This window comes from Bubalus kerabau, chromosome 5, assembly GCF_029407905.1.
Source record: "Bubalus kerabau isolate K-KA32 ecotype Philippines breed swamp buffalo chromosome 5, PCC_UOA_SB_1v2, whole genome shotgun sequence".
NCBI lineage: Eukaryota > Metazoa > Chordata > Mammalia > Artiodactyla > Bovidae > Bubalus > Bubalus kerabau.
Window position 1 is genome coordinate 101,004,931 of NC_073628.1, and position 16,047 is coordinate 101,020,977.

Sequence of the window (16,047 nt, forward strand, 5' to 3'; positions counted from 1 at the left end):
CGTACCATAGGATTGACTTCCTCAGAGCAGAGTCTCGCTGGAAAATTATGATGGACACTCGACGGTGCAGAGAGAACTGTCCCATGGGTTATAGATACTCCCACGCGCCCCGCTATTCCGGGTGGTTAAAAATTATTTTCAAGCACTAAAGATACTGAAGTTGGGGGAAAAAACCTCAACTGTGAGTCAGAAAGACCTGGGCTCTGGTCCAGCTTCCATGGGGCTGATTAGCTGAGTGACCTTGGGTGGGTCACATAATCGCTAAGACTCAGTTTCCTTGAGTTTAGGGAAGTGGCTGGACGGCTGGGTGGGAGAAAGAAGGGCTTCATTTAATACATGACTCTTTCCCTCTGGCTCTCTCTTGCTCTCTCTCTCTCTCTCTCTCCCCAAGATTTGCCCATTTTGCAGGGCTGTTGAAGATCCCCTGGAGGAAGGCATGGCAACCCACTCCAGTATTCTTGCAGGGAAAATGCCATGGACAGAGGAGCCTGGCGGGCTGCAGTCCATGAGGGTCGCAAAGAGTCGGACAAGACTGAAGCGACTGAGCACTAGCACATATGAGGATTAAGGGCCCAGATTTGAAGGGGCTTTGCGAGTTATCAACAGCCTATGAGGTACTCAGAAACCTTCAGTACCAGTGCGTGGTCTGTGCTCGAAGCAGTTTGACAAATTAACATAACATAAAAGAAACTGGATAGCTAGAAAATGCAAATAAAAATTGAAGCTGTAGTTAACCCTTGGCTGTGAGCATTTACCATTAGGAAAACAAGCACCTCCTAAAACTCCAGGAGAAAACCCAAAGTTATGCTGAAATTGACTCTGAAACATGAGCATTTAGCATTCTTTCACCAGGCTGTGTACCCTCGTCAGCTTTGGTTTGGGCTCCTCTTAAATCCTGTTGTAGCTCTTGAACAAACAACAAACAGCTCAAAGCCACAGCCAGACACTCCCGGGAAAGGACCCCAGACCTGCCCTCTCCACTCACCTGCCTCACTACACCCATCTCAGTGCCCCAGTGCCCAACGTCGTGAACTGGGAATGCAGAAGAAAACCCCAGCAGACTCGTGGAATTCTCCTAAACTGATGGCCATGTTACTCCTGAGAATTCAGATACTTCTCTGTAAAGATGAGGCCCTAACTCTCTGGCAGGAGGTAAACTCACAAAGCAATGACCTTAACTTCATAAATTAATTCCAAAGCACAATTGTTTTCGATCTTCATTTAAAGTCAGCCTTTGTTAATCTAGATTTAATGACATAGGAAATGGAAATTCCCTTAATAAAATAAGTTATGAATATTTATCGTCCCATTTTACCTGAAAAATTGAATAATTCATCAATTAACTTTACTATTAATTATTTAATGCAAAATTAATAAACTGCGAAACTCTGCCATACCCCGGCAGACCCTCTGGCACTGGGTAAAGAAATTAAACACCAGAGAAATGGCATGACTATGAGTAATTCCAGACATACCCCAATGGGATAATAGGGGGCTACGGGTGGAATTTTTCTCCAAGAGGAAGAATTCTCACCTTAGAATGCTGTACCACAGCCAAAAAAAAACCTCAAAGTTTGGCGATTATTGTAAAAGAGTGGTTCTCTTGTGCATCCGCCTGTCACCATCACCATCATCAATATTTTTTTCACACATGTGTGGATAGACTGTGATGTGAAGCCATCCAAGCCACAGATCCCCTCGCCCTGGAGGTCCTGTCCTCCCCTGCAGCCTCAGACAGGACCCCAGTGTGAAGAGGATGGGTGGAGAGGGGAACAGAGTACAAGGGACAGAGGGACAGGTGGGAGGTGACGTCGGCTAAACGCTGAGCAGTTGAAATTAGGGAGAACCACAGCTTTGAGTCACTGAACACCCAGCTCACCATGTAGCCTGGCTCACTGAGAGCTCTTCTGACTCTCCAAACTCAGAAGGTCTGTCCCTGTGGTAACAGGACACTGATACTTTCCACTAGATGGAGACTCGGTCTTTTCATCATTAAAATGCGCATCCACAGACGCCAGTGCAGGCACCCTCCTGTTTCTCTCCTTCCAGTTCTTTCTCTACCTCCAGGGTGCCCAGGACAAGGCTATCATCACAACTGCTCATTTAACTGCCCCATGGGGGTCCTCACTGTCCAGCACTGTCCCTGAACCCTGAGCTTGGTCTCCATGCCTCTCCCTAACCTCACCCCCACCTGCTTCTCCCCAGCTTCACTACCTAGGCTGCAAGGACCTTCTGTCTACTCCCACACTCTCCTGGCACCTTCCCACCTCAGATCTGTACAGACTCCTCCAGCACAGCCAGGAAAAACATGCTTGCCTTCTGCCCCCATCATCCCACCCAGCACACACACATACACGCACACACACATACGCACACACACACACATACACACACACACTCATACCCATCCTTCAAGTCTCCATCCAAAGCTCAGCCCCTCAGGAAGGCAGTCTGACTGTCCCCCCACCCTGCCTGCTGGAGAGGCAGCCTCTCACTGCACCCTTGCAGCATCGCCATGGGTGTAAACCATCCGTCTCATTTGCGACTCCATCCCCAAAGCCCAGCATGGCACCTGGCACACCATGAGCAACCAGAAAGTGTCCACTGAAGAAACAGATGAACAGAGCAGACCAAGAGCATGAGAGGTGACAGCTGGATTCAGGAGTAAAAGGTTCACATGCAACCCCACGGGAGAAGACGATGGACCTGCAAAGAGAGCACCATCAACCCCCAGATCCAGGGGCAGCATCTCCCGGAGTGGGTGGACAGAATTAATTATTGCGAGCCTGTGACACAGAGGTAGGAGATCGCATGTGTGTATGTGGGTGTGTGGGGGTGGGGGTGTGTGAACACACGTGGAAATAGCACATATCCCTGTGTAGGCCGAGCACCAGGGTAGGGTGACCTGTCTCCTCTGCTCTTGCTTCTCCATTGCTGGACACATTTTGTGATTTCCTAATTTCACTGTCTTCTTCTCCAGCTTTCCCAAATGCCTGGCAGGGCTCTGGTCTCCCTGACACCTCAGCCTAAGTGCCATCTGCCCTTCTATGTATAAATCCAGTTCCACCACAGTCAGAAAGTTCCTGTTCCTGAAGATTTCTCAAAAAAATAAAAAATTAAAAAAAAAAATAAAAAACATGATCCCAAATTCCCACAGACCTGGTTAGGGCAGTGATGGGACTCACAAAGCAGCCAGTCGGGAAGCACCTTGCCCAGTCCCCTGCCCTCAGCACAGCCAGAAGCCCTTGCCCAGCAAGCAACTATCCCAGCCTCAGGCTCCCCTCTGCCCCCCGGAGTCACCTCAAATTAAACAGCTCAGTCAACCCTAAGTTCCATCCATCCCGGATAAGGTCAGGATTGCCAGGAGAGAAGAATTCCTCTCTCCTAGGAGAAATTTTCCTCCACCCAAAATGTTCCCATGGTCCATCTTATTAAATCATTGAATAAAAAGATGAAAATTTTTCCCAGAAATCTTTTTCTCCCACAAGACGTCCATGAAATGGACAGTGTGGAGAATATAGTCAATAATTATTTAATATCTCTGTATGGTGACATACTAGACACTGTGGTGATCAGTGCAAAACGTATAGAAATACGGGATCACAAGGCTATGAGACAGGAACTGACTCAGTGCTGCGGGAGCAGGAGCCACTAACACAGTGCTGCAGGCTGATTTTACTTCAAAAGCAAACAAACGAACTCACGAAAAATGAGATTCGACTCGTGGTTACCAGAGGTGGGGAGGTGGGCACAGGGGGGAATTAGATGAAGGTGGTCAAAAAGTACAAACATCCAGTTATTAAATACAATAAGTGCTAGACATGTAAAGTATATGATAAATAGAATTAGCACTGCTGCTGCTGCTGCTGCTAAGTCCCTTCAGTCGTGTCTGACTCTGTGAGACCCCACAGACTGCAGCCCACTAGGCTCCCCCGTCCCTGGGATTCTCCAGGCAAGAACACTGGAGTGGGTTGCCATTTCCTTCTCCAATGCATGAAAGTGAAAAGTGGAAGTGAAGATGCTCAGTGGTGTCTGACCCTTCGCAACCCCTGCAGCCTACCAGGCTCCTCCGTCCATGGGATTTTCCAGGCAAGAGTACTGGAGTGGGGTGCCATTGCCTTCTCCATAATTAGCACTGCTCTATGTTATATACAAAAGTTGTTAAGAGAGTAAATCCTGAGTTATCGTCACAAGGAAACTTTTTTTCTGTTTCTTTAATTTTGTATCTACTTGAGATGAAGGATGTTCACTAAAGTTACTGTGGCAATCACTTCATGAACTATGTAAATCAAATCTTATGCCATATGCCTTAAACACATACAGTGCTGTGTGTTGATTATATCTCAATAAAACTGGAAGACACAAAAGAAAAACACAACTCAAGTGGCCAAGTATGTATTGTGTATGCATGTGTGGGATGTTGTGTATTTGTATATGTTGTGTACTTAGGTATATATGTATAAGTGTGCATGTGTGTACTGTGTATTTCTGAATGTGTATATGAGTGTTGTGTGTACATACGTATACACGTCCTTACATGTGTGTTATGTTGTGTATCTCCATGCACGACTGTGCATGTGTGTGTATGTGTGTGCTTCTGTGTACATGTGTGTCTGTGCACATGTCTGTATTGTGCATGTGTACATGTGTGTATGTGTATAAACACACACCATACAAACACTCATGTGGGAAGTAGGATACACAGTAGAGTTGGAGAACTAAGAAAGATATGCTTCCTTTGTTTTTGGCTTATTTTGAATTTTTTACACTCCACAATAAAAGACTAGACAATCTAAGAATAGCAAAGATAGTACTACCTCTTAGCCAGAGTGAGAAAAGTGGGAGAATCTCCAGCTGATTTGAGAATTACTCATCACACAGAAAATGATGGAGTGCAGAAGTGATCTGTTCTGAGAATATGACTTCCAGCCTCCCGACCCCACCAGGCACTCCCTCTCCCCACAGCCAACATTGATTTATTAGATCAGAACTGACCCAGGGCAAATATCAGACACCAATCCATATCAGTAACAGAAACACGAGACAATCCTAATTTTCCAGATTCGGGAGAAGGAAGTGAAGATGATAATAAACTGGTAGGCCCCAGAAAGAAAGTGAGATTCCAGTGGATGGACTCTCTGGCAGGGTAGGTAAACACCTATGCGTTTGTGCTACTTCATTCTCAGAAATAGTCTTTACTGCCAGGTTGCTCTGCTTAGAGATGCCAGCAGGTGTCCCTGGGGTGAGCAGTCTCCGGCAGGGTGTCGCACCCCAATTTGCATCATGGGCATGAGTGCTAAGTTGCTTTAGTCATGTTCAACTCTTTGAGACCCTTTGGACCATAGCCAGCCAGGCTCTTCTGTCCATGGGATTCTCCAGGCAAAAATACTGGAGTTGGCTGCCATGCCCTTCTCCAGTAGATCTTGAGACCCGGGGATTGAACCCATGTCTCTTACGTCTCCCACATTGGCAGGTGGTTCTTTACCACTAGGGCCACCTGTGAAGCCCTGCAGCCCATATGAGAAGCACCCTGCCTGGAGACTAGGCCAATCGTGGAAGACACCTTCATAGCCAGGTAGACACAAAAGGCATCAAGGTTCATTATCAGGTGACATGCATGGCATACTGGACGGCCCCAGAAGCCCCCCAGGACTCACAAAATTCCACACAGGAGAGGCCATGCACCTTGCACCAACACCAGGTATGGCTCTGAGCCAGGGTTGCTGCATTGAAGTGAGCATACTGTTGTTGAAGCGACTGGCTTTGGGGCCACCTCCCTGCACCCAAGAAGTCTACACATCCCAGGGACAGGGTTTTCTGGGTCCTGAGTGGCTGTGCATTTAGAAATCTGAAAACTACATTGTGAGGCATTTCTTTTTACAGACTAAAACAAGAGAAAGAGAAAAAGCAAGACAGTGAGACAGCAAGAAAAACAGAGTGAGCCTAAGAAGAGGACAGAGAAAAAACAGAGGTGGCGCTAGTGGTGAAGACCTGCCTGCCAATGCAAAAGACATAAGAGACCCCAGGTTGATCCCTGGGTCGGGAAGATCCCCTGGAGGAGGGAATGGCAATCCACTCCAGTATTCTTGCCTGGGGAATCCCATGGACAGAGGAGCCTGGCAGGCTACAGTCCATAGGGTCACAAAGAATCAGACATGACTGAAGCAACTTAGCATGCACACACAGTTCTCCATCAGAAGGGCTGAGCGGTGGTCAGCCAGGAAGACAGGGTTTCTTGACATGAAGACAGCATTGCACCTCTGATCCAGTGACAGCAGAGGGATGACCACGGTGTAAACCCACAAGGACAGATGGGGTGTGGATAGCCAACACCGTGGAGTAGAAGCAGCAAACCCCACCTACTGTCTAGGGGCCACCAGGAAAAACAAGTCAGTTTGCCTTCAGAGCCCCAGAAAGACCCGTGCACTGGAAGCATCGAGTACTGGAGAAGCAGAGACTCGGGAAGGGAAGGAGAAAGGGGAAGGTCTGTGCAGGGAACAGATAGACCCTCCCAGGGCCCCATGTACCTCACCTGGCCTCTGCCCCCACTGGAGACACATTTCTTCTTGCACAAAGGGACCCCGAAAGACCCCAGACTTGAGACAGCAGAGGAGAGGCAGGCAACACGGATGTAAACCAGGAGAATTCATGACTTGGTGGTAAAATTGCAAGCGCCCTTCCTGCCTGGTTCCCAGACCCCTAGCAGCCAAGCCCAAACCACCAGGCACCTGCAGAGAGATCCTTTCCTGGAGAACCTGAAAGACCTCTCCAGACGCCAGCATCTAGAGATGCAGACTCTAGAATCCCCCCACCGGAAGCTGGCTGCCCCCACTGATGAGCCCACTGACGAGAAGCCTCGTGAGAGGACAAACTCTCCTTCAGCAACCAGGGAAGTCAGAAGATAACATCTGAAACTGACAAATCAAGAAAGAGCAGAACAAACATTGAAAAGTCAGGAGGTAAATATCAGAACGAAAAGAAGTGGGCGTTCCTGGGAAGTGGGATTGAGCTGTAGAGCAGAGGGCGGCTACTTCTTACAAGGCTTTTCGGATCATTTGATTGATTAAACTACATGCGTGTGTGCTAAGTCGCTTCAGTTGTGTCTGACTCTGCGACCCCATGCACTGTAGCCCACTATGCTCCTCTGTCCATGGGATTCTCCAGGCAAGAATACCAGAGTGGGTTGCCATGCCCTCCGCCAGGGTATCTTCCCAACCCAGAGACTGAACCCAGGTCTCCTGCCTTGCAGGTGGATTCTTTACCACTGAGCCACCAGGGAAGCTTCATATGCCCGTGTATTTGAGATTAAAAATAAAAAGAGTAAAAGAAAGCAGAGGCTGGAATCAGAAGCTGGCAGCTGTCTAACCCAGTGAGACACGAGACACAAACTCCCACTCCCCCGCTCTGCTCCCTCCCAGGATGCAGATCCTGGACTTGCACTCCTGGCTCCAGGAAGCAAGAAGGAAGGTGAAAGTTGGCAGGACACAAGAGGACACACGAACCCTGGAGTGTGACAAACACCCCATGCCCACTCGCAAAAAGGGCAGCCACTTAAGGCTTTGCAGCAAGAAACCGGAAGGAAGCCCTGGTCTGCTCCCAAGGGCACCAGGGACCAGGGTTCTGGGCAGCCAGGACGCCTGCCTCGGCCCCCTTCCTGGGCACTGAGGGGGATCAGTGGCCTCCCCATCTCCTCTGGCTTTGATGCTCTGCATCCTGTGATTCTGGGAAACGCACCAAAATCTGGGGCAGTCCCACTTTGATACCGTCGAGACACCAGACATTTCATCAGGATCCAGGTCACAGCTTCTTCCCTACCTCATTCAGAAACTTATCCCAACTACTGGGGCCCCCAAGGCACATGCCCTCCAGGAGGCCAGGGGCGCTGAGGATCCTCAAGAGTCCTGAGCCAGCAGCCGCCACCCACTGCTACTTTTGTTCTTTGATTAATGATAAGACTTTGGACTTTGTCAGGAATTTGCTCAGTGCGTTAGGAAATGCTGGAATGGATGTAACATGACACATCGTTATGCTAATTTGATAGCAGGTTCCCCAGTTCAGCAGAATGCAAAGGTCACCACATTGAAACCGTGGCCGACTTGGTTTATTTCTTCTTTTGTAGGACAGAGTCCCAGAAATGATCTATGTATAGAGCAGACCTCCCAAACTCTGTTCCTCCATAGTACCTGCTACACACACACACACACACACACACACACACACACACGACCAATCATCAACTCCCCACTCTGGCTGGCTGGACACAGCTACAGAGAGAGCTCAGGGAATCTTTTTCTTTTAATTGTTGTAAAATATATATAACATAAAATTTTCCTTTTATAAGTGCACAGTTCAGTGGCATTAAGTACTGATAAATTCACACTGTCGTGCGGCCTGCACCACCATCCACGCAGAGAACTTTTTCCTCCTTCCAGACTGAATTCCGTCCCAACACTAACTTCTTGTCCCCCAACACAGCTGCTGGCAACAACCATTCTACTCACTGCCTCCATGAATCTCACAGCTCTCAGCATCACCTATAAGAGGGACCAGGCAGTATTCACTCTCTTGTGGCTGGTTTATTTTACCTATCAGAATGTCCTCAGAGTTCATCCACGTTGCTGTCTGTATCTGAACTCCACTTCTTTTTAGTTCTGGGAATGTTTTAATCCCTCAGATGGGATCTCCATGTGATCTGTGCAGCTCCATTCTAGTCACTTCCTAGGAATAGGGGCTTCCTCAGGAAAGTCCTAGAACTGCCCCAAGGAGCAGATGCCCTAGAGGTGGCCAAACAGGTCACTCTCCTGTGCCACTTAGAGAGGTCCTGGCCAAAGCAGCCCACCTGCCCAGGGACTCATCTGGGACTCAATGAGACTGGATTTCTGGGTGGAGCACTCTGCCCACACCTGGTCCCACAGCCCAGCCCCTCTCTGCTGGTCCGCACAGGTGCCAGCCTGCTCACCCACAAGCCTGCACTGCACCATGCACACCCCCCATCAAAGCTCCTGCTCTTCTGTGCACAAGCCCTTCAGAGACAACAGAGGTGGCACGGCCCTTCCCATGGGGAGCACGCTGTCCCCCTGCGTGGAGGCAAGGCTTCCACACTTGTAATCACTCAATTGTCAAAAATTGATGACAAAGAACCTGGGCTACAGAAGCTGACAGCAAAGAGACTCCCCTAGAGCTGGTGTGCCTGGGGGGCTCCAGGAAGACCTCAAAGCCAAAAGATGGGCAGATTGGGCTGGACATGGGGTATTGGAGGGGAGATCAGTGGCCGAGTAAAAGCCAAAGCAGGGGACACAGAGGTGTGTCTGGAGAGCAGTAGCAGCGTCCTAACTGCAGTGGGTGCTTTGTGGTGGGGAGTCAGAGAAAATGAATGAGAAAGGGAGGTGGAGGAAATGTGCTAGGACCCTGAATACAGCACTGGACTCCACCCATAGGTTTTCAAGAACAATGATGCAACGAAAGGAGTGTCTTAGGGAAACCAGGGGGAGGAAGTCCAGCCTGGAGAGGGATGTGGTTGGAGCTGTTCAGTTACCCAAGAGTGATGCAGATGGCCAGGGCCAGGCCACAGAGACAGAGGAAAGTAAGTATGTGAATTATAGTCTGAAACACTGGCAGAACCAGTGACTAATTCCATCCAGGGGAGGAAGACAAAGCCATGGAGGAGGACAAGTGGTAAACCCTGGAGCCTTTAAGATGAGGTGGCTCTTCTGAGAGCAAAGGAAACCAGAGAGCAGAAACAGAGCCGGAGCGAGGGCAGGAGGAAGAAGGAAGATGATGAGTTTGAGATGATACTATGACAGCCAGGTGTCCAGGAGAGAGTTCAGGCTTGGGGAAGGTCCACAGAGGGTTAATAGTCAAACCCTGTAGTTCTTAAGAGTCCTGGGAGGGAGAACTTTGGAGGAAAGAGCAGAAGACGCAAGACTTGGTCTCACTATCAGCATAGGAAAGACCCAGGGTGGAATATGCAATGGACCTGTGGGGTCCTGAGAGCCCAGAGGCGAGGGTGGGTCTCCCGCTGAGTCCCTTGTCTTCTTGAAACTCAGGTCTCACTTTTCTTCTCCTTTCCCTCCGGACCCCTCCTTCTACTTAGCTGTTTTATTGCTTATTGACCAAGAAGCATTCAGTGTTCATTATAGAAAAATTCTATTATTAGACCTTTAGTGTTTCAGTGTTAAGGTGCTATCTACATAAATCTAATTAATTAATTAGTTAATTAATAGCATTTTCCAGCCTCCAAACAAATACAGACAAGATCCCTGGGAAGAAAGTGTTTTCAATTCCATTTTGAGCTTCATGTGTCCCTGGCTTCCAAGAAAGGTTGCATGTTTCCCAGGGGAGGAGAAATAAATTATTGGGCTTGCTAAATTTTGCAGCCTGCCTGCCTGGGCTATGCTGGGCTCTGCTCTCTGCCCTGTGGGGGAGCATGTGCTCCTCCACACTGCCTGCAACTTGGAGGCTAGATCAACTCCAGAGGTCAGCACAGGAACCCAGAGCCAAGCTCACCAGCAAAGGGAGGCTGGGTCTCCCAGGTGGTTCAGAATCAATGGAGATGGGAGGTAGAAAAAAGTAGTGGGACCATTTGCGGGGCCACCTTCACATCCCACAGCAGCGGAAGTGTAGCCTCAAAGCTAAGATTGTAGGCTTTGCTGTAAGATAATCCTGGGTTCAAATTCTAGCTCTCACATTTGGCTGTGCCATCTTAGACAGATAATACACCCTCTCTGCCTCTCATGTCTGACAGAGCTGCTGAAGAGACTTGAAAGCCCATCACGGAAGTGCCCCAGAGCACAGCACTAGGAAATCTATACAAGACAAAAATAAAGTGAAGTAAAACCAGATCTCTCCCTACACAACCTTCAGACTCACTCTCATTCATTTCACAAATATTCACAGAGCACCCACTATGTGTCCAGCAGCTCTGCAGGCACTGGAGAGACCCCTTGAACAAGCCAGACTGAAAATCCTTCTCCTTGTGGTACTTTTGGAGGGAAAGGAGGTCAGATGGTGAATAAGTGAATTAAATAAACAGGGAAACCACACCATGTCTCAGGTAGTGAAGGGCGCTCTAGAGAAACAGAACACAGGAAGAGAGGAAAGAAATTTCTGCTGGATGGGAAGGGTGTGATTTTTAAAGCATGTGTTCATGGAAGACCTCATGGAGAGAATGATACCGAATCAAGGCCAGAAGGAGGAGCTGGAAGAACGTGCTAGATGGAGGGGCGGAATCTCTCGATCCTAAGATTCTAAATTCATCTGGCATGGTGGGGAGTGTGGAGACTCCTGGGGTCTCCCAGTGGTATTATTATAGTGCTGAGCACACAGGAAGTGCCAAATAAAGACGTCCTAAAGGGTGATTTTTCAAGCTACCACTTTCAGAAGGACCCAGTTGCTGATAACACAACACGGGGCTGCTTCAACAATCTGCATGCAGCCCTATTGTGGTGACAAAGCCGGCCCAGGGGCCCCCAGCCCTGGGAGCCTCCTGCAGCACACCTCATTACTAAACAGGTGAGCGGGGCTCCCGGGACCGCCACTGTAATTAGGGCAGGATCGAGCAAGGGCTCTATTTATAACCCCCAGCCATCAGCCAGCCAGGGAGACGACGAGTGGGTCCCTCTGCAGCTCCTATACCAACATCTATATGTGAACTGATTACGACAATTAATTTAATAGGGATTCCTCCACACAAACAATGTATCATTTTATTAGGAAACTCTATAAATGTCAGTGGTGCAATTCATTTTTATTAATTTTCTGAAATGAAATTAGCAGTGGCGGCGGTAGCGGCAAACAGAAGTTGTATTGCCTCCTCATTCAGCAGAGTATTGGTGTCATTAATTCCTTAATACCAGGAGGCCGGTTTGCATGAACTCAGCAGTTAACTGCACCAATTAATTTCAATACAAGAGAAGGGAGGGGGGTGGGGAGATCCAAACTCAACCCAACAACTAATTTAGGAAGGTCCTTGAACAACCACAGCAACTTTTCCGCCTCCTGGGACAAGAAGCTTTCAAGTGTAAACACGGACTGGATGTTATAATACTAATAGGAATCATTCTATCTTTACCCTCTGCTTTCAGAGAAGAAACTCATCCTTCCAAAGCCCAGAGAGATGGTGGCAAGTACATCCCCAAATCAAAGCCAACAGGAAGCTTGGGGACAGCCCGTTGCAAACAGACCTGCTTGGGCACAGACCCTCATAGCATGCAAAGCAAGATCACAAATACTATCTCATTCAATGCTCGTCGTGACCCAATGAAAACACAATCAACGTTGGCCTCCGTCTCATGCATGAAGAAGAAAAAATGGAGCTTTGAAAGGGGATGAAACAACTCTGTTAAAGTCACAAAGGTACTGAGTGATGGGGCCAAGGCTCGGACTTGGATATGTCAATATCAAAACCTTCATCCCTTCTCTGCCGCCAGGCGCCCCCCTTGTGCCTCGAGACAGGAAGGCTCTTGGCTCTATTTATACTCTCCCAAAGTCAAGTGAGTCAGGCACGACTATGAGTGACGTTCACTTCTCAACGGAAACCCGAATTCAGGCTGAAACACGAGGCAGGATCCCCGCCCTGTCGTGCTGTCAGGGAGCGACTGAAGCAGGACTCGCGCCTGCACATCTAAAATCAGATGTCTAGCCCAGGACGCGTGACAGAGAACCTCGCTCTCTGGCTAAAGAGAAGCTCTTTCCTTCCACTTAGATTCAAGAGGTGTTTGGCTGAGGAATGAAGGGTGTGTGGAGAGCCTGGAGGCTGCTTGAGATGAGGACCACAGTGGGGAGTCAGGAAATGGTGCCAAGGTGGAAATCAGACAGACTTCCTCCTGCCCAGAGAAACTAGAGCAGTGGTTCTCAAAGTGGGGTCCCCGGCCTGCACCCCATCACCTGGGGCTTGTTAGATATACAGAGGATCAGGCCCCCCCCAGACATCCTGAATCAGAAACTGGGGGTGGGGTCCAACATGTTACTGGAGCAAGCCCCCCAGCTGATTCTGATCCCTGATTAGGTTTGGAAATCACTGCCCTGTAAGGTGACTCCAAAGAACGGAGAGATGAGTGGGCCAGGCTCTCCACAGTACAGGACACAGCTGTGCTCACAGACGGTCAATGGGCATCACATTCGCTCTCCCTGCCCCCACTCTGACCACCCTCTAGCAAAGAATGTCCTTCTTGGCTTCATTCTTTCTGGGCTTGGCCACAGGAATTGCTTTGGCTAATGGATTTGCAAGCAGGTGTGACATATGATGGGCTTACCAGGTGGCACTAGTGGTAAAGAATCTACCTGCCAGTGCAGGAGACGTAAGAGACGTGGGTTTGATCCCTGGGTTGGGAAGATCCCTTGGAGGAGGGCACAGCAACCCACTCCAGTATTCTTGCCTGGAGAATCCCATGGATAGAGAAGCCTGGCGGGCTACAGTCCACTGGGTCCACAAAGAGTCAAACATGGCTCAAGTGACTTAGCACACATGCGCCCATGTGACATATGATGCCACATCCAGGGGGCTTCACTGTGCCTACATGGACTGTCTTGGCTTTTAAGCCCCTGCCATTCTCCATGAGAACCAGATGCCCCAGACAGGGAAGTGAGGGTGGGCAGCAGGGGGTGGGGGAGGCTTCTAGGCCTAGGTCCTACAAAAAGAAGACACATCGAGTGGTCCTGAACATAACTCAAAACTAAAGCCAACCCACAGACCCATGAGCAGGAAATAAACATTTATTGTTATAAGTTACTTAGTTTGGAGATTGTTTCTTACAAGGCATTATCACATCAAAAGCTGACTGATACAAACCATTTGACTTTATAGCAAAGGAAACCATGGCCCCAGAAGGCTGAGAAGTTGAAGAGATCCTATAGAGGGGTTCAGGATGAAAGGCAAAAAGATCAGAGTCAACCTCTGCCCCACCTGGGGATGCAAATCTCAGGAACTCACCTGCCTTTCCTCAATATCCTCTGATACACTCTTTCAAAATGGAAATTTTGGTCCTCATCTAATGGATGTGTGTGTGCTAAGTCACTTCAGTCATCTCTGACTCTTTGTGATCCTGTGGACTGTAGCCTCCCAGGCTCCTCTGTCCATGGGATTCCCCAGACAAGAATACTGGAGTGAGTTGCCATGCCCTCCTCCAGGAGATCTTCCTGACCCAAGGATCAAACCCGCATCTCTTACACCTTCTGCATTGGCAGGCAGGTTCTTTACCAGTAGGCCACCTGGGAAGCCCAACTAACCTAAATGTCATAAAGAAATATTTTAAAGAACCTTCTAAACTGAGTAAATATCTTTCTTCTGTGGCTCAGAAAGGACAAACAGGTCAAGTGGATGGCCAAGTGGGCAGAGGGCACACCCCCACCCCTTTCCCTGGTCTCCCAGTTAACAAACAGGGAATTTGGCGCTTCTGGGCTTTCCACCTCTCAGGTTCAAACCCACAGCCTGGTTATCCTGTAAGCTGTGCTCTGGCTAATACCACTCAAGCTGTTAAACATCTGGGCCCATCACCACTAATAGAAAACCTGTGGCAATTGGAAGAGAGTGGCTGTGTTTTTCCAAAGCTCTAGGATGGAACGTACCAAAAATGAAAAACTGAGAGCTGGGAAGGAGAAGAGGCTGCCTTTAAAATCAACCCTAAATCCCAACATCCCCATTCTTCACAAAACAATATCACTCTCACTGACAGAACACAAGTCAGCTGAATCCTTGCCAATTCCCTCTGTTCCCAGGTGGTGAGACGAGTTTGGTGTCCATGGCAGTTGGCAGGTTCACCGACGTGGACTAAATAATAAATTGCAAACAGCCATGCCTTTCTGATTGGGGCGATCTTAACACCATCCAGAAAAACTGGACTTGCAGTTTGTGAAACATGTTGAGATGAAAGTGAACAGTTAAGGTAGTTTCTCTTTTTGAAAGTACATTTATAGAGAACATCGGTAGCACTTTCCCCAAATAAACTTCCCCTGACAGTCCTGCCTGCCAAGCCTTTGCAAGCACCCAGCTGAAGGACCCAGCTTTAAGCCAGCGGGTTAAAATCTCCAACTTGCATGACGGCAGCTGCAGCGGCTTTAATCCATCCCACCGCGTTCACTATCACAGTCTTGAGCCAACGAATGAGGCCCCAGCGTCACAAGCTATCAGGCACAACACGGCATTCTGAACTTGCTCGTGAACGAACTGACCAAACACAGTAATCAATGAAAATCAATAAGTTTACTGCACATATTCAAAAACCCATGAAATCTGGGACATTACCTTGTCTTAGGGGAGGTGGTTAGCCATTCTTCGTGTTTCTCAAATGTTATTAAATAAGCTGCAATTTCCTGAAACAGAAGAATAAAAAGATAATAACAACAATTAGCTCACTTCGGATCCTGAGAGGTAAGAAGGATGATTTTATTTTATTTTATTTTATTTATTTATTTACTGCTGTTTTCCCAGCTGCCATCCTCTTTTGTGAGGTTGGAACCTCATCTCCAGTGGAGAAATACTCAACTTGGACTGCGTTTCTATTTTGATTTTTTTAAAAGATCTTTCCATTCAACCTGCCATACCGTAATAATCAAAGCACCAGGTTTCAAAAGATGAGTTGGTGGCAAGGACAAAGATACCTCTCTGTGGAAGGAAAACATCAGACACTGTTCCAGCTTCTAAATGTCATTAATTTGAAGCGGGAGAAAACACACGCCAACAACAGGTCTCCACTCATGCAAGGTCAGAACTGGAAAGTTTAGTCGGTCTCCCTTTGAAACTGGAGTAACCTTTCATCATTGTCACAAGGAGCGCTGCCTTCTCTCAGCATGAGCCCCGAGCGCCGAGCCAAATCACACAAAGATTAAAAAAGGAAAGAGAAAGCCATAGTACAGAGACAGAGACGGTGAGACAGAAAGAGAGAGAGAAAGAGAGGGCGGGGGGTGGGGGGTTAACCTTTCCTACTTCTGATAATCTACCGAAGAGCACTTCAGAATGACGAGCCATGTCAGCAGAGTTTAAGGCAAAGATGGAGAAAATGTGGGCACCTGAAGGTAAATTAAATATTTATAAACACAACAACATCACTG

General features: G+C 48.3%; 1 protein-coding gene across 1 annotated transcript in view; it reads right to left on the minus strand.

Moving 5' to 3' along the window:
• The window catches only part of LOC129654283 (calmodulin-binding transcription activator 1), a 663,943-nt gene extending 648,164 nt beyond the window's left edge, over nt 1–15,779 (minus strand). The window contains exons 1-2 of the mRNA XM_055583785.1: nt 15,598–15,779; nt 15,242–15,309 (exon numbers count right to left, since the gene is read on the minus strand). Of these exons, the coding sequence (XP_055439760.1) occupies nt 15,242–15,309; nt 15,598–15,618 (89 nt within the window). The 5' untranslated portion in view covers nt 15,619–15,779. The remainder of the gene's footprint in view (nt 1–15,241; nt 15,310–15,597) is intronic.
• Between the last annotated feature and the right edge of the window lie 268 nt (nt 15,780–16,047).